The 22,200-nt window shown below is 42.9% G+C and overlaps 1 protein-coding gene across 4 annotated transcripts in view; it reads right to left on the bottom strand.

Annotated features, from left to right (window-relative positions):
* Positions 1-229: 229 nt before the first annotated feature.
* MOB2 (MOB kinase activator 2) overlaps positions 230-22,200 on the bottom strand; it is a 110,287-nt gene continuing 88,316 nt past the window's right edge. For all 4 annotated transcript variants that reach the window (XM_074543304.1, XM_026793165.2, XM_026793166.2 and 1 more), the window contains exons 2-5: positions 10,343-10,503; positions 9,047-9,140; positions 2,807-2,931; positions 230-1,562 (exon numbers count right to left, since the gene is read on the bottom strand). In XM_074543304.1, the coding sequence (XP_074399405.1) occupies positions 1,252-1,562; positions 2,807-2,931; positions 9,047-9,140; positions 10,343-10,503 (691 nt within the window). In that variant the 3' untranslated portion in view covers positions 230-1,251. The remainder of the gene's footprint in view (positions 1,563-2,806; positions 2,932-9,046; positions 9,141-10,342; positions 10,504-22,200) is intronic.

The raw sequence follows: 22,200 nt of genomic DNA on the forward strand, positions 1-22,200 counted from the left end.
ACCTGCCCCTCTCCAAGAGGTGCTTATCTTTGTATTTCCTGGGGAGGCTGTTCCTAGGGCTACTGGAAAAAGCAAGGGATTATAATAATAAGTGTAAGATCACAGGGTGGAAAACAACCCATTATTTATAAAGCTGGCTGCCAGCAGGGCAGCAGCATTCAGTGGTGGAAGGGAGGCTCTAGGAGTGGGGGTCTAGTGACTTCTGACGCTGCACACATGAAAACAAAGCTTGTGGCTGATAGATTTGTTTTTATTATTATAGAACAGATGAACTAAAATAAGCCAACAATATAATTTTATGCCAACAGCCATCTTTCTAGCACAGGCGGTGACTGACTCAGTATACCCTTCTCCCCCCTTCCCCGGGCCTCTGTTCAAGGGAAAGCAAATGGTGGTGACTCTTGCACATGGTTTTGGACCGCAGTGATCCCACTCCTGTTACCTGTGCAGGTGTGCCTGGGAAAAGAAGAGGCAGGGGAGCAGAGAAAAGAGTATATATGTTGTAGGAGCAATAAGCAGAAAGGTTTGTGGATCCTCTTGCATGTTCACACCTTGTGACTGAGTAGATGGGACAACTGGAGAATCTTGCCCACTTTCAACATGTAGCAAGATCCTAGTTGCTACTCTAGTCAAGCCAGGAGTTTCTTCCTATTCCACGCTAACAAAGGGCAAGATGCACTCAGTAGGGGAGCTTTTGGCAGGGTAAGGGGCAGTCTATGTAAAACCAAACCAAAAAACCACCCCACCCCCCCCAAAAAGAACCCCAAACAAACCTGCATTTTAAGCCACTTCAAAGTAAAAGTTACTTCTTATAATATAATAGATACTTTTTAAATGGCAGGATCACCATCCTAGAAAGACCAAAGGGCTTGCACTCAAGACCAAAGAAAGAAAAACAGAAAACCAACCAACCAAACAAAAGGAGAAAAAAAACCAAAACAAAACAAAAAAACCAAGAGTGGCCCCACTCTCAAGCTTGGCTCTTCTCTAAAAACAGCACTCATCATCCATCTGAATAGGTAAAAGGAGGAGTGGACAGAAAATAAAATAAAATTGGTGCAACTTCTCGCCGGCTGGCGCAAGAACCCAAAGCTCCGTACAGCCCCGAACGACTGCGCGTCCTGCGTGGCAGCATCGCATCGGTCAGCTTTCATCACGGTATATGCCGGTATGTATATCTGAACATATACATACACATACACACAATAGATTATACTGTTCAGAATGTTAGTTTGGGTCCAGGAGGAGGGCTCATCTCTCTTTCACGTGGTTCTGTGCTCCTGCGCTGTTGCTGCTCCCGTTGCCGCTCCCGTTACTGCTGCTCCCGCTGCTGCTGCAGAGGACCTCTGTGAGGTCATCCATGATGGTGGTCTCTTTAGGGTCCACGAGGTTGAACTCCCTGATGAATAGGATAAAGTGTGTGTAGAGTGTGTTTAAATGTCCGTGCAGCTCCAGTGCCAAAGTCTCCTTAAAGTGTGAGGAGTAGATATGGGCCAGCACATGGAACAGGTACTTGCAGATCTTCTTCACTAGGGACTCAAATGAGTTTGGGAATTCCTTGCCTGAAAGGAAGATGGAGAAACACCATGATAGCACGAGCTGCTCGCTGTCAGCCCCACAGCAGCACCTGGGTAAGAGCAACCCGCCCAACTTACACAGCAAACAACCTGAGGGCCCTGTGTCATATCACCTTCTTTTGATAGGAATTTGGGGGACAAGGCTAAGGCAAATATTATGCATTTTCATTTGAATTTAAATTTTAAACCTTAATGGTTCAAAAATCAGGCAGCAAGTGTAGTTCTTCTCTAAAGCCACTACCTTTTTAGCTACAGGCTGAAAAAATGAGATGTTCTTCTGTGTCCTTATCTAGTTTGTCCAGGAGTGAATTTTCCCCTGAAACATCAGTTCAGAGATCCTAAAATGGAAGCCAAGGTACAAGGGCCTTGGTGGCATGTGGCAGTTTGTACATAACTTTATATACCATGTTCCCTTGAACATACTGAAATTCTATCAAAGGGGAAAGAAACTACCTCTTTTGTAAGCAAAGGCTGCCAGCCTAATGTTTTCTATATTGTAATGTCCTAGTTTCCCAATTACCTCTTGAAGTGGCTCATGAAGCCAGCTGCTTTTAGTTCTGATTAAGCCCACCTACAATAGCTTCAAGTTTCTATTTTCTTCCCCTTAACCAAAGGCATTGCATGTAGCAATCTTGTTAGGATACAAATTTGAGATAAAATTACTTTGCTATTGCTTTTCAGCTCTAAAAATCACATTCTTATTTAATCTTTGTATGGGAAAGGAGACTGCAAACACTATGAGAGACAATGCAGAGCCTTGGGCAAAGAAAGCAAGCCACATTGCTGCAATCCAATTTATTACCCACATTTCTTAATGCATTGAGGCTCTAATGGAAATAGTAAAGCCACACAAAGGTTGAAGTTTGCCATCAACAAACTGTATTGAACACACAAATGCTGACTGTTTTCAGAATTTTATCCTCAATAAGTCCAGGCTAGATCATCTCAAAATGCCTGAAGAAAAAGGAGTACTGATGATGAGCTATAGGCCAAGGGGTCAGGTTTGTGAGACTTTCACCCTGGTTCACACATCTAAGAGGGTAAGTCTTCTTTTACTGCAGCCATCAACCAAAATTATAATCTTCCTTAAAAAAACCCCAAACAACCAAAACTACAAAAGAAACCAAACTAAAACCCATCAAAGGTGAGAAAGCTGTCTGTTATCCACAGAAGAATACCAACTGTCCCTTGACTGATGGCACCCCAAGAGCCCCAGGCAGCAGCCGTACCGTATTTCGTTGGAAAGACGTCCTCATCTGTCACTAGCTTCTGCACCGAACTCATGACGAAGTCAACGTACTGAGGAGCAGTGCACTTGATCTTCTTTCCCCGCTCATCATACCAGTAGTACTGTCTGTGGAGAGAAGGGACAGGGTCACCACATCACACTCTGCTCCTCAGCTACTCCTCCAAGGGGCTCTGTCCAAGTAATACAAAACAGCAGCTGCTACAGAGGAGATTCACTTCTTTCTGCATTGAAGAACTTGAACTTGTGTTGGCCGATTTTGTCTCTCCCTGTCAGTCTAGGCCAGAGTGCAGGTGGCAGCACCAAGCACAGAAAGCCTTGCTGAACAAGACTGCAAGGGGAGGAGTTCTGCTGAGGAGTTCTGGTTCCCTATCCATGACAGGTTTACATACAGTCTGTGGAAATGTACAGGAAAGCATTACTGAACTATATTTAAGGAGCAACAACATTGCACAGTGACGAACTGATGAACTTCTGATGCCTAACATCAGAGAGCATGAATTAGTTCTGTCGTGCAATACTGTGAAACAGTCAGACGGTGGCTCCAGAACACCACCTTTCCCAGCCTGGGGCTCTCCAGCACTGGCCGTGATTTCAGGTGGTCCAAATCCTGTTCCAAAATGCAGCCCCGAGGGAAGTTTTCAGGCCCCTTCTGCACATCCATGCCAGCAGTGAACTCTGCTCCTTAGGTTACAGTTACAGTTTCCCCCAAACACTTGAATTTACGTGTGATTCTGCCATCAGTGAATATTCCTGTTGCATTTTACCAGGAGATACTAGCTCTCCAAAAGCAACCATAATTCAATCAGTTAGCCATAATAACTTTGATTAACTGAAGCCATCCTTCAGCTGACAGACAATCTGAAGGCTACAAAACAACTAAATGTTTGTTCCTTTTTAAGAAAAAGTCATGGTTAATTAAAGCATCTCTAACTGCTACTGAGAGCATCCACCCACTTGATTAGGCAGACAGAGAAAAATGTTTTACAGATAAAGAATTCAGGAAAACACTTTTTAAGTTTTTATTCCTATGTCACATTAGAAGAGCCCTGAGTTCCAGTTTATGAACTTCCTTCAGAAAGTCTAAGCTCAAGACACAGTCCTATATCATGATAGGGCTGGTAAGAAATCCGTTGTACTGGTCTTCCCCAATAACACTATTCACAGTCCATGCCCCAAGCCATGTGAAAACAAGAGGAAGCTGCAAAAATAACTAGAATAGTTCAAGTTAGGAGAGGAAAGGTAAAGTAAGGTTTTAGAATTTTTCTTTCAGCTCCTTTTCACTATGTAGTATTTGGTCACTCTGTCCTTTATTAGAGAGAAAAGGATTGACTGCAAAATTGAGTAAAAAGGTGAGTGAGTGAAAACAGCAGGAGTCAAAATTTCTTTTCAGAGCTATGTCAGGCATCAAACCCAGCACTTGGGCCCTTAGGCACAGACTGTGCTCTTCACCACTGTTCACTTCCTTTGTACAATCCACCTCTAAGGAATTACACAATGTAGTGCACCAACACAACCTTGTTTGCCTACTCCTGCAGAGAGAGACAGACTCAGGCAATTCTGCCTTATTCTGGGTCTTAAGACAGTGCTTGTCATCAGAAGCAGAGGCAAGATCACTGTTCTACCCCAGCAGTTCTCTCATGCTGCAGGAATCCTCAACTGCAAGACAGAAAGCACAGTTTAGAGCTGCCCTTAGGTGCAAAGCTGAGTGTTGATAATTGGATTTTACTCGAAACAATTTGGCAACTGTACAAGTTCACTTATATTCTCATGTAAGTGAATAAATCTCCTCTAGCATCCCACTGCCCAGCCTTTCTGCCTTTTCCTGAAAATTAGGAAATTACTATGCAAACCTGGAATTAAACAGGAGAATCATTAACAGTAAGGGGCTAACTACAGGGACTGTCCTGTTGATTAGAGTCATGTGTTTTCCTCATGTTCCAGGTGCTGTTGAACAGATTCCCAGCTCTCAGGGGCAGAGAGGAGCGAGCCCCTGACGTGCCATGAACACCTCGCACCTGGTACAGGGCTCCCACCCACGCTGCAGTTATCTCCACCAACAGCACAGGAGCACTCTGGGGCCACGCAAGGGCTCACTTGGGCACAGAAGCCTAATTGCATTCCACCACTGGCACTGTGACAGCACAGCCCCATATTAGGGAATGGATGGGAAGCAGAAAGGACATGAGGATGAGACTTAAGGGCACTTTTCAAAACCTGCAGATTTAAATCTCCCCAGTATGGAGAGTATGAAGAATCTGCAGCTCTGTTCCAAATCCCAGGGAGAAATGACTATGGGTTTACCAGAGAAAAGCCTGTGATACAAATAATGAAGCTTAACATATGTGAAATCACAATACTGCATCTTAATATATCTATGTACTTTATCCCTTTTCCTCTAAAACATTCTGGGCTGGTGTTGATGACACAAAATCCAAGGCAGAACAGGAGTTACACTAATATACAACAAAGGCTTTTGGAAGGAGGGAAAAGCATATACAGTGGAAATTATTTTGCCTGGAAAGGAAGGAGAGACAGTCCTGGTAGAAATACCATAAAACAGGCAACATGAAGAAAGCAGGATAGAGAGGCAGAGGCAGGAGTACAGTGCTTGTGAGTAGCTGAACAGCTCTGATGGCTTCACAGGGGCTAAGCAGTGTTTGGATGGCAGAGAAGAGAAAGGAGGCATCATGTAAAATCATATAGCTGGGGGAACTTAAATGTAAGAAAATGTAAAATGTACAGATTTGAGTTAAGCACTCTAGGAGGAAATCCCCTCCCTATGCAGAGACACTAAGGGCAAGATAAACAAGAGAAAAGAGACTAAGATTAGGAAAAAAAAGAGTGATAAGCATTACCAATTAAGGGATTTCACTGGACAAAAACATTTTGAAAGGTGGGCTTCCTGAAAGTTTGCATCCATTCTTCATTTCTGCCTCGGGAGTTTTGTAGACTTATTCTTTTATGTACAGCACTTACACAGGCTCTTATTTATTACACTCACTGCAGCACTTTGAGGAGTTGTACCTAAATGTCAGCTAGAAAATCAGTTTATAGCTCAGGGTGCTTTAAAGCTGGTTTGTGTAATAATAAGCTATAAAGCACACTAAATTTTAATAGTAAATATCATGTTAAAATATAGTACCTGCTTTACAACAAGTGATAAACATATTAATGAGCAAAATTAAGTAATTCCCAAAGTTGTATTCATTCACCCTCATTAAAATTTGAGGATAACTGGCCACTATGGTATTTCTCTTGGCATTATCCCACCTTGCCAGCAAATGCTTCCATCTGTTCTACACTGAGACTAAGTTTTGGTCAGATGTCTCCTAGTGACCGTAAGCAGAAATTCTCCTCCTTGCTGTGTGCAGATGGCTGTGCTATCTCATGTATCTGACAGAGGGCTGAAAGCTGCATCTGTCTGCAGTTTGTCACTTGGCTGCAGCTTCTCTCAGATGTTAAAACCTTACCTCAAATATTTAACTTCAACCAGTGCTTATTGTGCCAGCAAATACTTTAAATTTAGGACTGGGTACTTGCAGTGCAATCTGAATGTCAAGTAACTTGACAAGCAACCAGTTCTCAGTAGTTACTTGAACATCTCAACCATAAATAAAAAAAGCCTTTCTTAGGCATGACCAGAATGGTGTGATCCAAAATGTATAATAAAGTACACAGCAGGGAAAATATAAAAGTGGAACAGAATGCAGACTTTCATATGGAACTACCCAAGAAATCAGCATGGGAAACAATGGCAAACTGCACCTTAATTCCAAGGTACTGTAATTCTATGGCAATCTTATATAGCCAAATGCTATTTTACTCCAAATGAGAGCAACAAACAGATCACAGCCACAGAAGGCTAAGCCTGCAGTGTCCCCCAGGTTAATCAGCAACTGACACCAGTGTTCAGGTGTCTCTCTTTAAACACTGGAGACAGGTCCAAGGCACAATGAGCCACAGCAACTGATGCTTCTCCAACACAACAAGCAGATACTCAGCTTACCAAAGCTAGGAAAGGCAGCACAAAAAGATCAGGATCTGGAGAACAGGGTTATGAAAGGGGCCCACAGAGCTGAACTGTGCTGAGGTGTGTAGGCAGCTGATCTCACCTTGGTGGCTTTTTCACAGACCCACACATCTGCTAGAAGCAAGCAGCCTCCAGTGTGCAGATGTGAATCAGCCACCTGCCCCCAAGTACAGGAAGGTACTGAGGTTGTTATGATTTAGCTACACACAAGCCATTTCAAGTGCTTCACCCAAGTGTAGACATGCTTCCTGTTATTCCCAAATAGCACCATTTTTCAGTTTTCCAAAACAAAGGATAGGAACATTCTGCTATCAGTTCCTAACACTAAAAATACAGGCTACAGCTGCAGTTGCCTACAGGCACTTCCTCTCTTTATTCTGCAGCACAAGGTGCTTACAGAAAACTCTTGTTAAAGGCTCAGTAGAGCAGAATGGAGCAACACTAATGCAGGTTCCCAATCACCACCACCTTTTAGCCACTATTTCCCACCAGCCAAGTGGATAAACAGCTGAACTCTGTGCTTGGGACTGCCAGTGCTACATCAGGAATTTAAACATGAGCATGCTTGGGAACAAGAATCAACAAAATACTCATCTTACTGCTCACCATTTCTTATTTAGAGACAGGCTGTCTCCTTTTGATAAAATCTGGGTCCAGCAGAGATTTATTACCTTCTCTTCCAGCTTGGTTTCAAAGTCTCTAGCATGGCCTTTAACTCTCTGACAGCTATCATTCCTCCTTCTACATGCAAAAATACCCTCCATACACTTTACATGCTTTTAAGTGCTCTCAAAAGAAAGCCCCTGATATTAACTTCAAGTCTACAAGATAGACCAGTACATTAAGCAAGGCTTTCCTTCTAAGAATTATGTAATGATTGTCAGAGACACAAAATAGAGGTTCTGTTGCATACATGCCCTGGGATGTTGTTTGATGTACTATGACATTACTGCCCAGTCGTCTCTTTTAAAATCCATTTCAAGTAAATTAATCCCTGGAAATGCAAGAGAAGGGAAGAAAAGGACTATCAACACATGTTGGAGGGAAAAAAACCCAAAACACAACAGGCATATTCATACTTGACTAGATCTCATATTCAACCATGTTGGACTGTGATCATCAGGAGCAGAAGTTTATCGTAACTTTTCTGATATTCACACTGTCCAGTAACACTACAAAGCTTTCTTCCAGAGCTAACTGCTAGTCCATGTTAAAGTCTTCTAAGTTCTAGAGGCAGAAAAATGCCAAACCAAAAGTTTTCCTTACTCTTGCAAAGCTGCCACTTGTGTCCTCTGTGCCCAGGGGCTCATGTCAGGCTAGAGGTTATCCACCAGCAGCCTGGAGCTGTGTCAGCATTCCAGCTCTCAGACGAATACTCTGAGGTTTTCACAACTCACCTCCCCTGCCCTGCCTTCTCTGGAACCGCAGCACTGTGACCAGTACAGACAGTCCTGCCCTGCCCTTGCTCAGGAGCACACTCTGTGCAGGTACAGCTGCACTGCAGGCTCAGGGCTGAGCTCTGCATGGCAGGGCCACAGCAAAGGACATGGGCACCTGTGACCCAGCCAGGTGACACTCAGGGACACAGCAGGAGCTGACAACCCCAAGACTCACTCAGGCTTTTTCAACTGTGAGGCTATAAAAGCCCAGAATTCCCTTTGTTTGGGGCCCCTCCCTGGAGGCACAGGATTGAGCTGTTCTGAGGTTATTTAGTTACTGTACCAAGTTAATTTTAAGGATCTGGACCCCCAAAACTTTGCTATGGAAAACCTGGGTCAAGCCAGTGAAAAAAGCTGGCCTGAGTGAGTGTGGGGTGTGTAGCTGCGCAGGGGCCTTGGTCCCAGCTCACAACTGACTGCCACAGTGGCTCCTGATGGTCAGACAAGGAAGTTCCCTTAACACCCTCCTTTCCCTCTCCCCCAAGCACACACGTGGTCATTTGCCTCTCTGATCTGACCTTATAAAGCCAGCTCAGAGCACTCAGAGATTCTCAGCCTTCTAGTCCTCCACAAAAACAGATTTCCATCACATTCCCTGCTGAAGGGAGAGGATGCACAGCTGACACATTCTCAACAAGTAGAGACCTGCTGTAAACACTTGCCCGGTGCCATCCAACACCAATATCCTCCCCCAGGAGACACTGAAGACATGGAAACCTTGCACATGTAACAAATGAAAATATTGACTTACGTATTGCACACTGCCATGGTCTGACATGACTCTCCTGTACAGAATTCTGAGATTGTACTATACTGTAAGTTGATGTGATGAAAGAAAGTTGTTGCTGAAAAATAAACAAAGGAAAGAATTCAGAAGTAAAATCCTTTCAAACACTGGTTATCCTCCAGACAATTATTTAAATACAGCAAGTGAAACAACCTCAGTCTTGAGCTTGCATACAAATTTAACCATGATTTAGCTAAATGAGCCTAATGATGAACTGCAAAACAAAGAGGTACACAGAATGAAAGCTCTTGTTTTGATTTAAGATGAAAGCACCATGATGCATTAGCTCTTATTACTCACAAAGCAGCAAGACTGGAAAGTGTCTCCGTCATCAGCCTCACCTTTACAGTAGAATACTCTGCTATAAGCTGAAGGCAAACAATTTGCTACATTCTTTTGAAGTCAGACTTAAAATCTACAGTGGCTAGAAAACAGCACTATTAGTTTTCAAAATATGTCTCCTTGTAAAAACAAGCAGCATGAAACCTAGTACACTTCTACTTTTTAAAAATCTCCTGAGATAATTTAACTTCTTAATACTTCTCATGGGGTGCCTCACTTTTTCTTAATGAGTGTCTATAAACTTTCCTAGCATGCAGTTTTAAAGTAGTTTCTTGCTTCTACCACACACTGTTGAAAACATAAACAAGAGTGGGCCACAGATGCAGGTGAGGACAGGCAGGAGTAGCCCAGGAAAGCACAGCAAGTCAGGGCTGAAGTGCACAGGGACAGCATTCAGTCACAGTAGCTGGTCACACCTCTGAATTTCAGCCTGTTGAAATCCACAATAATTCAACCAAGATTTGGAAGGAGTGGGGAGGAAAAAATCTGACCAAAAGACTTCACAACTTCTGGCTTTAGGCCTAAGTTGCTTTACATTTAAGTCTTTAGAAACTCCATTTTTACAATGCTTCTGGAAGATCAGTAGCTGGAGTCAGAAACATGCAGAACCAGCCAGTTTAGCAAGCAGTCAACGGGGATCTTGATGGTTCTGCAAGGAGCATCCAAACTGCAGTGCCCTCAGTGCCACAGGGAGGAGGCTGGAAGGAGGAAATGCATCAAGGCTTTCATGCTGCTGAGCACAGCTGGGCTGTGCGTGAGACAGCTTAATTACCACTCAAGGTATAATGACATGCATTACACAGTAAGCATAAACAGTCACTGAGTGTTTCTCTAAGCACTGAAAACAGCAAAAAGAGTGAATGAATGGCCTCTTGAGGATGGACAGCAAGCTTAGAGCTGTATGAACATAATACTCACTGTTGCTGGCAAGCCACTCATTGAGGTCTATTTCCCGTGGTAACATCACTAGTTCCTTAAACTCGAAATCGGTAATTCTGGATTTTGTGTATTCTGGCTCTAGGTAAAGCTTCTTCTCTTCTGGTGCTGGCTTCTTACCATTTGGCTTTCCCTTGGACTTCCTGCAAAAGATTAAAAAAGAGAGAAGTGGGGTTAGTTCTACTGTTGAACAGCTACAGAAACCTGAAGGCAGCTGGTTCATCCAAACTCCTGTATTTGCCTTTACACTGCTCCTCCTGCATTCCCTTCCCCAGCAGCTTCATTTTGCTGCTCCATCTCCGCTGCCCTTTGGCCAGATGAGATTACAAACTCCTGGGAGAGCACTGGTCTCTCCTCAGGCCTGTGAACAGTGGTGACAAGCTCTGTGCCTGAAGGAGCCCATGTGAGCACCAACAACCTGCTGCGCTGGTGCTCACATGGGCAGCTCCTGCTCACCTGCAGAACAGGAGTCTGAGAAACAGCAAATCTGGCTGCTGCAAGAAGACAGCTGGAAAAGCTGGTGCTGCTCCTTCAAAGCCTACAGCATTCCCTGCTCTCCAGCCCTATCAGAAGGCTTCTTAAGTGAATGTCTGTGACTCCAGCTAAAAGCAGTGATAAGCACAAAAATACCTGTTTTCGCAATTCTAGGGTTACCTGGGACAGAAAGAGTTGAGTTCATGTTTTTCTGAAAACCCTTGGAAATCGAATGCATTTATGAAATAACCTTCCATTTATAAAAGCACAGAAACCACATGCCATACAAGACATTTATCTCCATGGCATATTGTGACTTCTCATCTCCCATCTGTAAAGTGTTTGCTGTAATCACAAGTGTTCCTCTCACTTGTTTTCTAAATAGACTCTCAACCCAACCCTGGACCAAAGATTCGGTAGGAAGGACAGTGGATCAAGCATTTTGGTCCTTTGGGCTATGTGGTCAAACATCCATGTGTTCCTACAGGTAAAAAATCCACCTAAGCAGAGATGGAAGAGCTATTTAATGGTGAGGCACAATCATAGGACAATATTTGCTGTCCATTATAATGTAAAACCAAGGAAGAGATGCCAGTTCTTTTGTTCTTTTTTAATGTCAGGCTGTCTTCATTGAAGTGATTTTTAAGGATCTGTAAAGTCAAGACAAGCCCACCTTTGCAGATGACTGCATTAAGTTTGCTGTCAAAACTCATTGAGATCTCATCCAAAGGAAACAGACCTCACATTCTGGCTCTTAACACACTTAAATAATCTTCCAGCTGTGTTCCTGTCTGAGATACATGCAGGCTTAATTTTTGCTATGAGGATGTGATACACATCTTTCCTGGAATGGTGTTTGAAGTCTCAGTGCTCTTCTTAAAGGAAATATGATCACTCAGTTTTCTCTCTTCATGGGCTCTTTACTGATCTGTTGATTAAACTCATCTTCAGAGAGATTCATCATCCACATAATCCCTTCTGGAGCAGGCAGAGACCGAGCTGTGCCTTCCGCAGGAAAGCAGCCCTTTAACTTTGGTCACCAGCACTGCCCCTGCTCACTGGCTTAAACTTGTGCTGAGTCTTGTCACACGTCTCTCTAAACTGTAAATTAAGACTAGAGGAACATCAGAAAGGCCACCATGAGGAAAGCTTGGTGACAGCAGCACAATACACCCTTACAGCCTCATGATGCATTTACAGAGATGTGCAGAAAGCACTGCAGGTGTCTGGCGGGGAACAGATGGTCACACCTTCATTCCAGTGTTAATGAGAACGGTGGGCTTCATGGTTTAAGAGGGGATGCCCGGGACATCTTTTTAAATAACACAACATAGAACATCTTTCTCAAGAATACAAAGACAGAATGAAACAAAACTAAAGAACTAATTCTCATAGCTGTTCTACAAGGGGATGTTTTAGGATGTGAGAATCAGTTGTTCCTCAGTGCAAGGCTCTTAATACAGAGGGGTTGCTCGGTTAGATAACAGTTCCTGGTTGTCAGACTATTTCTGTCTTCAAACCCTTGCATTTGCTACATTTAGTGGTTTCTGGGTTTTGTCTGGCTGGGGAGGGAGGGGGCCAGGATTCTGGCATTCAAGGACAAATTGATTCTTTTTTTAGTTAACTTATAGTTCTAGTAACAGTCATGCAGAAAATACCTTCAGCTTCTGAGACTGGTTTGACAAACCGCATTAACCACACTCGGGGAAAAAAGTTATCAGTGAGAAGTAGTTTGGATAGAGTTTCTGTCTTTGCTGTAGTTCATGATAATTAAACCAAGGGCCCCAGGTTAGGGCTGTGCCCCATCAGCTAAGCGCAGTCTTCTGTGAGGAGGAGGAGGGAAGAGAGAGACAAAGAGGCCAAAGACAGTGTGTCAGAGTCAGGCTGTGGAGGGAAACCACAGCAGGAAGCAAGACACACAGACTGAGGCAAGCCTTCCATCACATGGAAATGGGTGGGGTGTGCCTCATCCTCGCTGCAGCATCTCTTCCCCATTTCAAGAGAATAAACAAAAATTCAACACTAAATATATTTCACAAGTTTGCTACTGCAAACAACACTACACTGTCCTTTGGCAGAATCCAAAGCCTCTCATTTTCACACAAATGTCAGTTCTCTATTGGATCAGTACATGCAGCCACCTGGAGTCTTTTAAATAGATTGTGTAAGTCTTTCCACAACTGCCTTGTGCTGGAACTGAAGCACTTCAAACAAAAGCTTCCTGAAGAATCCCATGCTCTGCCCCTATCCAAAGCTTTGGCTCCTTTCATAAAATCCTCTTGGTTATCACCACAGAACCTGCAAAATACCCAGAATCACTGTTATCAAAGGATTTATTCACACCACTGAAACCTGAATGTCAAACTGCCCTGTGCAGCACAAACATCTTGTTAACCTTTTGTATCTTCTGAGACGACAGCAATTGTTTACACCAGCACACTTTCATGACCTGCATGCAGTGCAGCTGGGACACTACATGGCCCCAGTACTGTAAGTACAAACTGACAAAAAAAAATAATCTAGCCTTAAAAATGTCATTTTGAACTGGGCCATGTATTCCTCTCCAATTAGGCAGAACTTAGGTTCTAGTGACTTACTCAAATTAATTGGGTCATGCTCAATCTAGGCTGTAAAACTGTAGCTTTAGTTTGGGAACTATCAATACCAGCCCATAGTGTAAAGAATTTTCTTTTTAAACTTACAAAGCCGGAGCATACAGCAGTATGAAAAAATCCCTGTTTTAGAAACACAATTACATATGATTAAGAATCAACCAAGGACACTTCCATATTCCACACAAACCAAAGCTTGTTCACAACCACCAGGATTACCAAATAGTGCAAAGTTTAGGAATAAACTTCCTTCCCTCTGCTCAGGCCTACATCCAAGCTCACTGCTGTTTCAAAAACCTCTTAAGAAAACACCAGCTGGACTCAACTCCAAAGGCACAAAGTGAAACATCCATTACCTCCTTTTTGCGAGCTCTTCTCATTCAAGATGCCTTCCTTAATTTTTCATTTTATGTTTAAAGTACACAAATAAAAAAATGTCAAGAACAGTAGTTTTACTGTTCTCTTTAGGAAACATCAAAATTCATCACCTGCAAATGACTGTTTATTGGAAAACATAACTAAGTGTCATCTAAGACCGCAAAAAGAGCAGAATTTTCCAAACAGAGCTATAGGCACTTCAAATCCTGATTAAAGTTTACATGAGTCTTTCTTCAAAAATTAGAGAATTCTGCTAAATTTGTCTTAACATGTCCATGCCACATCAACTGTATCGCCCAAGCAGCTGCAGAAGTAGCTGTTATGCAGCAGTTGGAGCATTACAGCTGTCCACAAGTCCTGTCCATCAGTACTTAAATGCTAACTAAGGAAAGAAATCTCTTTAGGGAACCCAAGAGACACCACAGTTTTTACTGACAGGCAAACCAGAGTACAAACTAATTCCACAGACAATTCCCGGGCTAGGTCTGCCTCTGGTTTTAGGCAATTGAACGTGATGCCACAGGTCAAGTCACACCCAAAAATAAATTTCAGAGAGGGAAAAGTGATGGGAAATGGCAGAAGAGAGATGGCTTGCCTGAAATCTCAGAAGAAGGTTCAGCAAACTGGCACCAGGCCAAGACTGTACAACACTCGTGCTTCTCGCAGGGCTGCCATACTCAGCCTTGTGTCCAGCTAGAACACACATGAGCTGCAACTTTGCCGGGATTTCACGGGAGAAAGAGAGCTAGAAGACACTCCACCAGGTGACACCCCCACTGATGATTTTTTCCCCCAGTCTAACTGCTTTAAGATCGAAGAAAATTGCCAATTTCCCAACTTGCTTTCTTATCCCATGTCAGTTAATAATGATTCTCCTCTAATCTTTCTCTGTCATTTCCTTCTTGATCAGATGCTCAGCAATTTCTTGGTTTAAAAAACTCCTGCACTTCAGAGCATCTTCAAATCACCACCAAGGTTTAGTTTTAATACCATTTTGAGGAATGCTATTCCCATTTCAGAGCAGACTCTGTCTGTAAGATTCAAAGCTGATTCATGGTACAAATACTAAAGATGTGCTTCAGTGTAGACCAACGCGGTTTGTTTGGAAAGAAGCAATCTGATTTAGCTGAAGAAGGACCAGGACTCTGCCTCCACATCCCAGTGTGGATGTGCTTCATAACCTGAGATAGTCCACTTCAGAATTGAAGGCTGATCATACAGAGGGAAGACTAATGATTTATTAAATGCCAAACTTCCCTAAAATGATCATGTTATTTGAGATGATCTCTACCAGTTCAGGATTCCTTTATTCCAGAGCAAACCAGCACAGCTAAAATAATTTCTTGCTGTCCCCAGAAAGCTGTGCAGCTTCTCACATTGCATCTGAAACTGAAATCTCCTCAAAGACAACTGATGATACTTTGATCCCCCTTCTCCACCCTCCACACTAAAGTAACTATTCTTGGGATGAATGGCTGTTTCCTTCTCCTTATGGAAGGAAATGTTATCAGTGGGTTTTCTCATTTTAATCTGGCATATTAAAATGGAAGTAAGAGTAACTTTAGAAAGTTAAAGAAGTTATTTTAAAAGCCTATAGTGGTGATGACCAGAGCTGCAGGTAAAACTCCCATCACTCCCTCTGGATCATGCACCAGGTTTCAGATTCCAACCAAATCTCGAACACTCCAATTTCCCCTGGAAAATTTACATAACAGGTCTGACAGGTCTCAGATGGCAAATCTGTTTCTGTTTACAAACTTCAAAACTCACAAGCCATCTCAAGTGTGTGAGGATGAAAATCACCATGGATCAAGAACCTTATAGGACAAAGACACATATTTTGTGATTAATGTGGATTTTGTGGGCTTTTTTTAGCAACTGACCCTATGTCTTACACAAGGTTAACTGCTATAATCCCAGCAATCCCCACAAATTCAGAAGAGAGCAAGTCTCCACTGTTGCCAATCCAGCTGTGACATATTCCATTAGTGTTGGTGAGAGTACAGCCCTGCAGTCCACAGCAATGCATGCAAATAATGACACAAAAAGAAAAAAACTGTTTTAAGGAACATCAAAACCTAAAATGCCCACAGAACTATTACAAAATTATATTAAAAACAACACTCAAGGGTTTGGGGGTTATTTTCTAGTAACTTGGCTAGCATTTTACAATTTGTATAGTTCACAATCTGGAAAAGTTTGAGGTCTAAATGGTGCACTCCCAAGTAGAACATTTTACATAGATTACTGTTTGTAACAGCAACACCATATTCCAAGTACACCTCTACACACTGAACTAGCTGATATCTCAAACTATCTGGGCCTTTGAGTTTTTATCCTGTAATTTTTAAATTTCTTTTTGAAGTGGTGTGTTTCAAAACATGCACCACTATATGAAGTGCTATAAAGTGAAGTAATCCTACCAAAACCTACTTTTTTGGCACTCCAAGGATGGGGGTTAGCTTCTTAAAAGACAAAACTGGAGAGGCAGTAAGACAACATTGTAGCAGTGCCCTTCAGGCCAAACTTTATGAACACCGTTTCTATTTTTCCAGCGAATAAGGGCTTAGAATTCAGAATTAGAGGTGTACTGGATGTTTGCATTTTAGCTTCTCTCTTCTTCCCTTCTTTGGAAGTCAAAGGGGATGTAAGAGGAACAGAAGAGGGAGTAAAACACATTAAGGCAAAACAGTTCCAATACTGGAGGTCTCTCCCTCTAATGTACTCCTTTGCAGAAAGGAAAAACACAGTGATTTCAGCCATGCACAGAAAGCTACAGCTGTGTAAGGTAAACCAGGTCAGCTGCTCACAGATACACCTTTTACCTTTATAGGCTTTTTATGTGGCCCTTTACTGGAAAGAAATTATCAGTTAATTTCTGGTTACAAACATTCTGCGTAAGCATGGGAATCCTGAACCCATTCATAGCAGGAAGGAAACAGTTTTATGAGCTGAAATTTACGAGTCCAAGTGACAAGAACAATGAAGAAGCAGGTTACGCCAGTTCTTACGGGTCAGGAACAAACTCTTGAAGGCTGTCCAGTTTCCTACCCAGCAGCCCACTGCCTTTTCTCCTCAGTTAAGAGCAAGAATTGGAAACTTAGAAGGGCTACAAAGCTTAAATCCCTTCTTGGTAATTCAGTGTCTTTGTTTACTTGTACAGCATGCACAAAAAGGGGAATAACAGCTTCCTTCAAACATCAGTCAAGCTACCCTTTCTTTGAGAACACTGCTAGAAATGATGTTTGTATTTCCCCTCTTTCTTTAAAACAGCGCAAGATTAGCACCTCTGGAGGTTTTTCTGCAATCCCATGTCCTGTTTTAACCCAGATCACTGCTTAGTCTTCAGCTGGAAATGCCACGTGACAGCACACCCAGCACACAAATCCTGGATGTACACATCCACGCTCAGGACTGGGAAAGAAAAGAACATCAGCATGGGAAAGGAAGCTGTGCAAGGTACTGGAAAGCGAGTCCAAATCCCAGCGCAGCATTCAGTGCAATTGTTCTCAGATTGCTGTGCACTGTGCTTTTCTCCAGGGCTGCAGAAGGGAAGGAGACCGAGCTTTTTAAGGCAGTCTCCATTCCAATCTCCTCTTGCCACAGGTCTCTGACAGACCTCTCTGACCTCAGCTTCATTCTTCCCCTCTCCTGCCGCAGGTCAGCTCCAGGGCTTGGTTTCTGCACAGGTCTAAGGGGGCTGTGCAGCATAAAGCATCTTTGGCAGCATTTCTGGCCGTGCTTCTTCATTTTGGTTCTGTTTTTAAAAGTTACTAATAGTTTATTTAAGAGGAGGAGGAAAGAAGAATGTACCCTACATGCCAGGGAAACTTTTTCTTTGGGATTCTCATAGTGGCTCTTTGCCTTAAAAGGGAATCTTTGCTTGGCCTCCGGATGCTCTGCTGTAAACAGTCGGTGCCAAGGCATGGCAGGCATGTTAAGGATGACAAGTGCCATAACATTATTTCATAATGCTGCTTCTCAACAGAAAGCCCAAAACATTCTGTAGGGCCAGACTGAGCTCCAGCCGGTGCTGCTGGAAAAGCAAGAACATGGGGCACCTGCACCGTGCCACGTCTGGTACATCAGGCCCTTCTGCAGGACTCCCCAGCCACCCACCTGCTGGTGAAGGGCTGGAGCACAAGTCTTACAGGGAACAGCTGACTGAGCTGGGGTTGTGTGGCCAAGAGAAAAGGAGCCTCAGGCTGCCTCACCACTCTCTACAACTGCCTGAAAGGAGGGTGCAGCAAGAAAAGGTCTCTTTTCCCAGGTGACAACGGACAGGACAAAAGGAAATGGCCTCAAGGCTGTGTATCAGGAAAAACTTTCTTCACCAAAGAGTTACCAGGCACTGGAGCACACTGCCCAGAGAACTGGTGGAGTCACCATCCCTGGAAGTATTTATGATGTGTGGATATGGTTTAATGGCAGACTCAATGACCTCAAGGGTCTTTTCCATCCCAAACAGCTATGATTCTTCTTACCTCGCTGGTACACCACCTCCCAGCACAAGCTGGGTGTTTGCCCACAGAGCTGTCTCAGAGGCACATCAACTCCTTGTCCCCCACCTTGTCTCCAATGCAGCTCTGGGAAGAAGGCTGCAGAGGCAGGGCCAGGCACGCCACAGCTCAGCTAATGCTACAAAAATGCACAGAGTGCATTCTTGTGGTGGATCACTGGAGCTCCCTTTCTTCCCTGGGCCTACCTGCCAGAACTCCTCCCCCAGACTGAACAGGGGTTTCCAGCTTCCTGACTGCACAGTCCTTGCCCTCTCCAGGTTCCCCTCCAGATAACACAACTGGGACACCAGGAAAGCCATGTCCAATGGGAAACAAACAGATTCCTTTTTTCTAAGAGCCAGTGATATCATTTAAATGAAACAATTCACTACAAGGAACAAAATTATCTAAGCAATATGCAGTTGTTCTTCATTTTGAAATGCTCTCTTTTACCTTGGTGGCAAAAAGCCACAACGCATCCCAATCAGGAGGTGCCAGCACGAAGGCTCAGCAAGATTCATTTCTTCAGCAATTTACTACCATCCAGATTTCTGGTAATTTGTGGAATAGGAAACAAAAAGGACTAATTTTGCCTACTTTCAACATCTCTACATGGAGCCAAATAAGGTCTGTGGTAACAGATATTCAGTAGGTCATGGACTAAGTGTTGTAACAATTAATTTACTCAATGCTTACAACAAACCACACAGCAGAGAATTGAGTCAGAGGTGCCCAAGTCCTGAGCCTGGGAATGACAGGGAGTGGTGGCTATTGTTTTTGTTGTTTTTTAAGTCTCCACTTGGCAAACTGTCTGAAAGGAAGCCAAAACTGAGCAGAAAGAGGGTAAACCCCAAATCCCTGCTTGAGAAGGCGTCTCATACATTCTCCTGTGCTTGCAATTCCTCCTCCCTGGAATGGCACTCAGAGCAGACCCTGGTGTGGGGACAGGAGAGGCCGCCCCATGCTGACTCTTTAGGACATGTCTGCCCAGCCATTCATCAGCTGAAAATGCAGGCTGGAGCTGTGGTCTGGGCTTTGTCTTGTTAACACACAGCTCATTTCAGTCCCCAGGCAAACACTCCAAACCCATCAGGCCCATACACAATACCAAGATAAGGATGCTCCTGTATCCTTGCCTCCCTTAGAGGAAAAATGCCATTAGTATTCAAGCAAACAAATGCTTCCTCAGCAGCCTCCACTGGTAAATATCCTCCCATACTGCAGCCACACAGCAGGGTCAGGATTCATTTCAGCACAGATATCTGCACATGTGAATGTTTACATCTCAGCTAGTTCTCCAAGGACCGCTGGAAACCAGCAGAGATAAATAGTTCCTTCTCTAAAACAAAAAATACTGCAGTCCAAGGCAGAAATCTACAACATACCTTATGTTTCTTTAATTAAAACACACAGAGAAAGGAGAAAATATGCTCTCAACTGAAAGCAGACAATGGCAGAGCCTGGTTGTTACATGTGCTGCAGTGGAAAGGTCACCCACAGAGCCTCGAGAACAAGTGATCTGCACCAAGATTTGAAAGCAAGTTTTGGAGAGGCTTTTAACATCTTTTCACTCTGAGGAAGACAAATATAGATCTGTCAGGTTTGTTATTATATTAAGAGCAGTATTTTTTCAATTTGACAATTTGAAACTCTGGAGGCCAGAAATACTACCTGCAGAGAACAAGAAAAAACAATGTAATGGAAAAAAAGTTTTATCTCTCTTTTAAAGTTTTTAAACTCTCCAAATTGAAAGAAAAATTTATTGTACGGTAATAAAATCACAAAAAAATTGTCAATTAACAAATCTACTCCCTGTGTCTTTTCTGATATGTCTATTAATTTAATCTGTGATTTTTTTTATCCTCTAATCTCCTACTGGAACACAGAATTATTTTGACTTTTACGTCATTATTAAATTCAGGTTTTGGCAGCAACTGCTCCTCCTGGCTACTCTGTTAGAGCCCTGTTATCTCCAGATGAGCACATCCAGTACCCTGTGGTGCACCTTTGTGGGGAGGGAGTTCACCACCAGAGCACATAAATCACTGAAGGCACTGTTACGTCCCAACCCTGATGAGGTTTGTAGAGCTGGAACACTGCAAAGCTACCTTTTTATTTCTAAACCAAGCAAATTTGATTTGGAAACCTCATGGCCTTGTAAATGTGGGATTTCACAACATGGCTTGCACAGAGTTGCTTTTCAGGATGGAACTGTGCTTTAATTGCTGGGAATTACTTCACCATGGCAACCTGGCTTCAGCAATCAGACTTCTTGCTATATAGCCCAAGATATACAAATGCAGACAGCTCATTCTGTTCAGAGTACCAGGGTGCAGACAAGTTTGCCCTTGTAAAAAATGGTTTCATTTCCTCACTGCCATCTTGCCTTGCAAGCTCTCTTGGTATGACAACAACCAAAAAATATCTGACAATACAGACTGGTTTCATGCACCACTGTAGCCTAAAGAGAACCTTCCACTGCAAAACCATGTTAGATATGGAGGTCAAGCTTACCCACATACTGTGTTTTGGAAGATGGGTGCATTGAGTGTCTCCTGTACTTGCAATGTGAAATTACAACTATTTAGACACAAAGGTGTCTTGCATCAGAAGGACAAGTTAGTTATTTCTGTAGGGAAGGGATTGAAAATAAGTTCAGCACCTGCCTTCCTGCTACAGTTCCACCTTGGAAAACAACACCTTTATCACACAGTGAGCAGGACTTCAACAGCTGAAACCTTCACATAACTCTGTCTGCTTTCCATCTAAAAGAATGTGGTTTAATGAGACAGATATGTGCTAGGGCACACCACAACTGAGAGTGCAAGGGAATCACAGGTATCAACACAGCTACTTCAAACACCTTTCTTTGCAGGAGCTTCAGTACACAGTATAAACTAGGATACACACCATGGGGGCAAAAATAAAAAACCTAACTTGTTTTCACTATTCATAAGCAATTCTGCATGCCTGCACCTGCCACTCAGCATTAAAACATGTGTACTAGCACACACACGTGCATCTTGCTGCATTGAGACACACAGCTGGGGGGAATTCAATCACCTATCACTCATTAGTTATTGAGCAGGTCGGGCAAAGAAATACCAATGTGCAAAAGCAGCCCCACCTAAAATTTTCATCCTCTGTATCAAGCTCCACAAACTCATCTCTTACACTTTAACCACAGCATTTTAATAAGGAAGGAAATTTATTCACTAGAAAATATTATGGGTCAAGGTCACTTCTCAATGGCGGAGATAAAAAAAAAATTTCCCCCTTTTGTTAATATTTTGGCTTTAATTTAAACCCACGTCAGTTCAGTTAAGTCCCATCTTTCCTGGCAAATTTTAGACCAGATCCTGAGAGCAGAAGCAGTGCCTTTCAGCTTTAGTGTGAACTATCTTGTTAAACTTAAAAATTGAAGGCCATAGAAGGCATAAATTGTGTATCTCCTCACACAATCAGAAGGTCAGTGGGAAAAGGAATCAAAGCATTATCTTAACTAGGTAACTTTCGTTAACAAATGATACATACAAACTTTCACTAGTGTAACCATGCAGTTAATTTTTAAAGATTTCTGACAGAATGATGCAATGCTCTGCTCAGTTTTGTCAACAACAGCACACAGCTGTTTCAGAATTTCTTAGAAAACATCACATTGTAGCTTTTCTGTACAACAGAGGAAGGAAAGTATCTATTTAAAACACAAACTATGGATTCACAGGCCAAAGTAAAGAACATTTGAATGACTGATTGAAAAAAATACTAGGATGGGTAATGGTTTAATTACTGGTACAGTTAGATCACTGTTAATTAGCTAGTGGGACAACAGTGATTCCCAACACTAATTTATTACTTTTCCAAATACAGCACAGGA

This window comes from Zonotrichia albicollis, chromosome 6 (assembly GCF_047830755.1).
Source record: "Zonotrichia albicollis isolate bZonAlb1 chromosome 6, bZonAlb1.hap1, whole genome shotgun sequence".
Classification (NCBI taxonomy): Eukaryota; Metazoa; Chordata; class Aves; order Passeriformes; family Passerellidae; genus Zonotrichia; species Zonotrichia albicollis.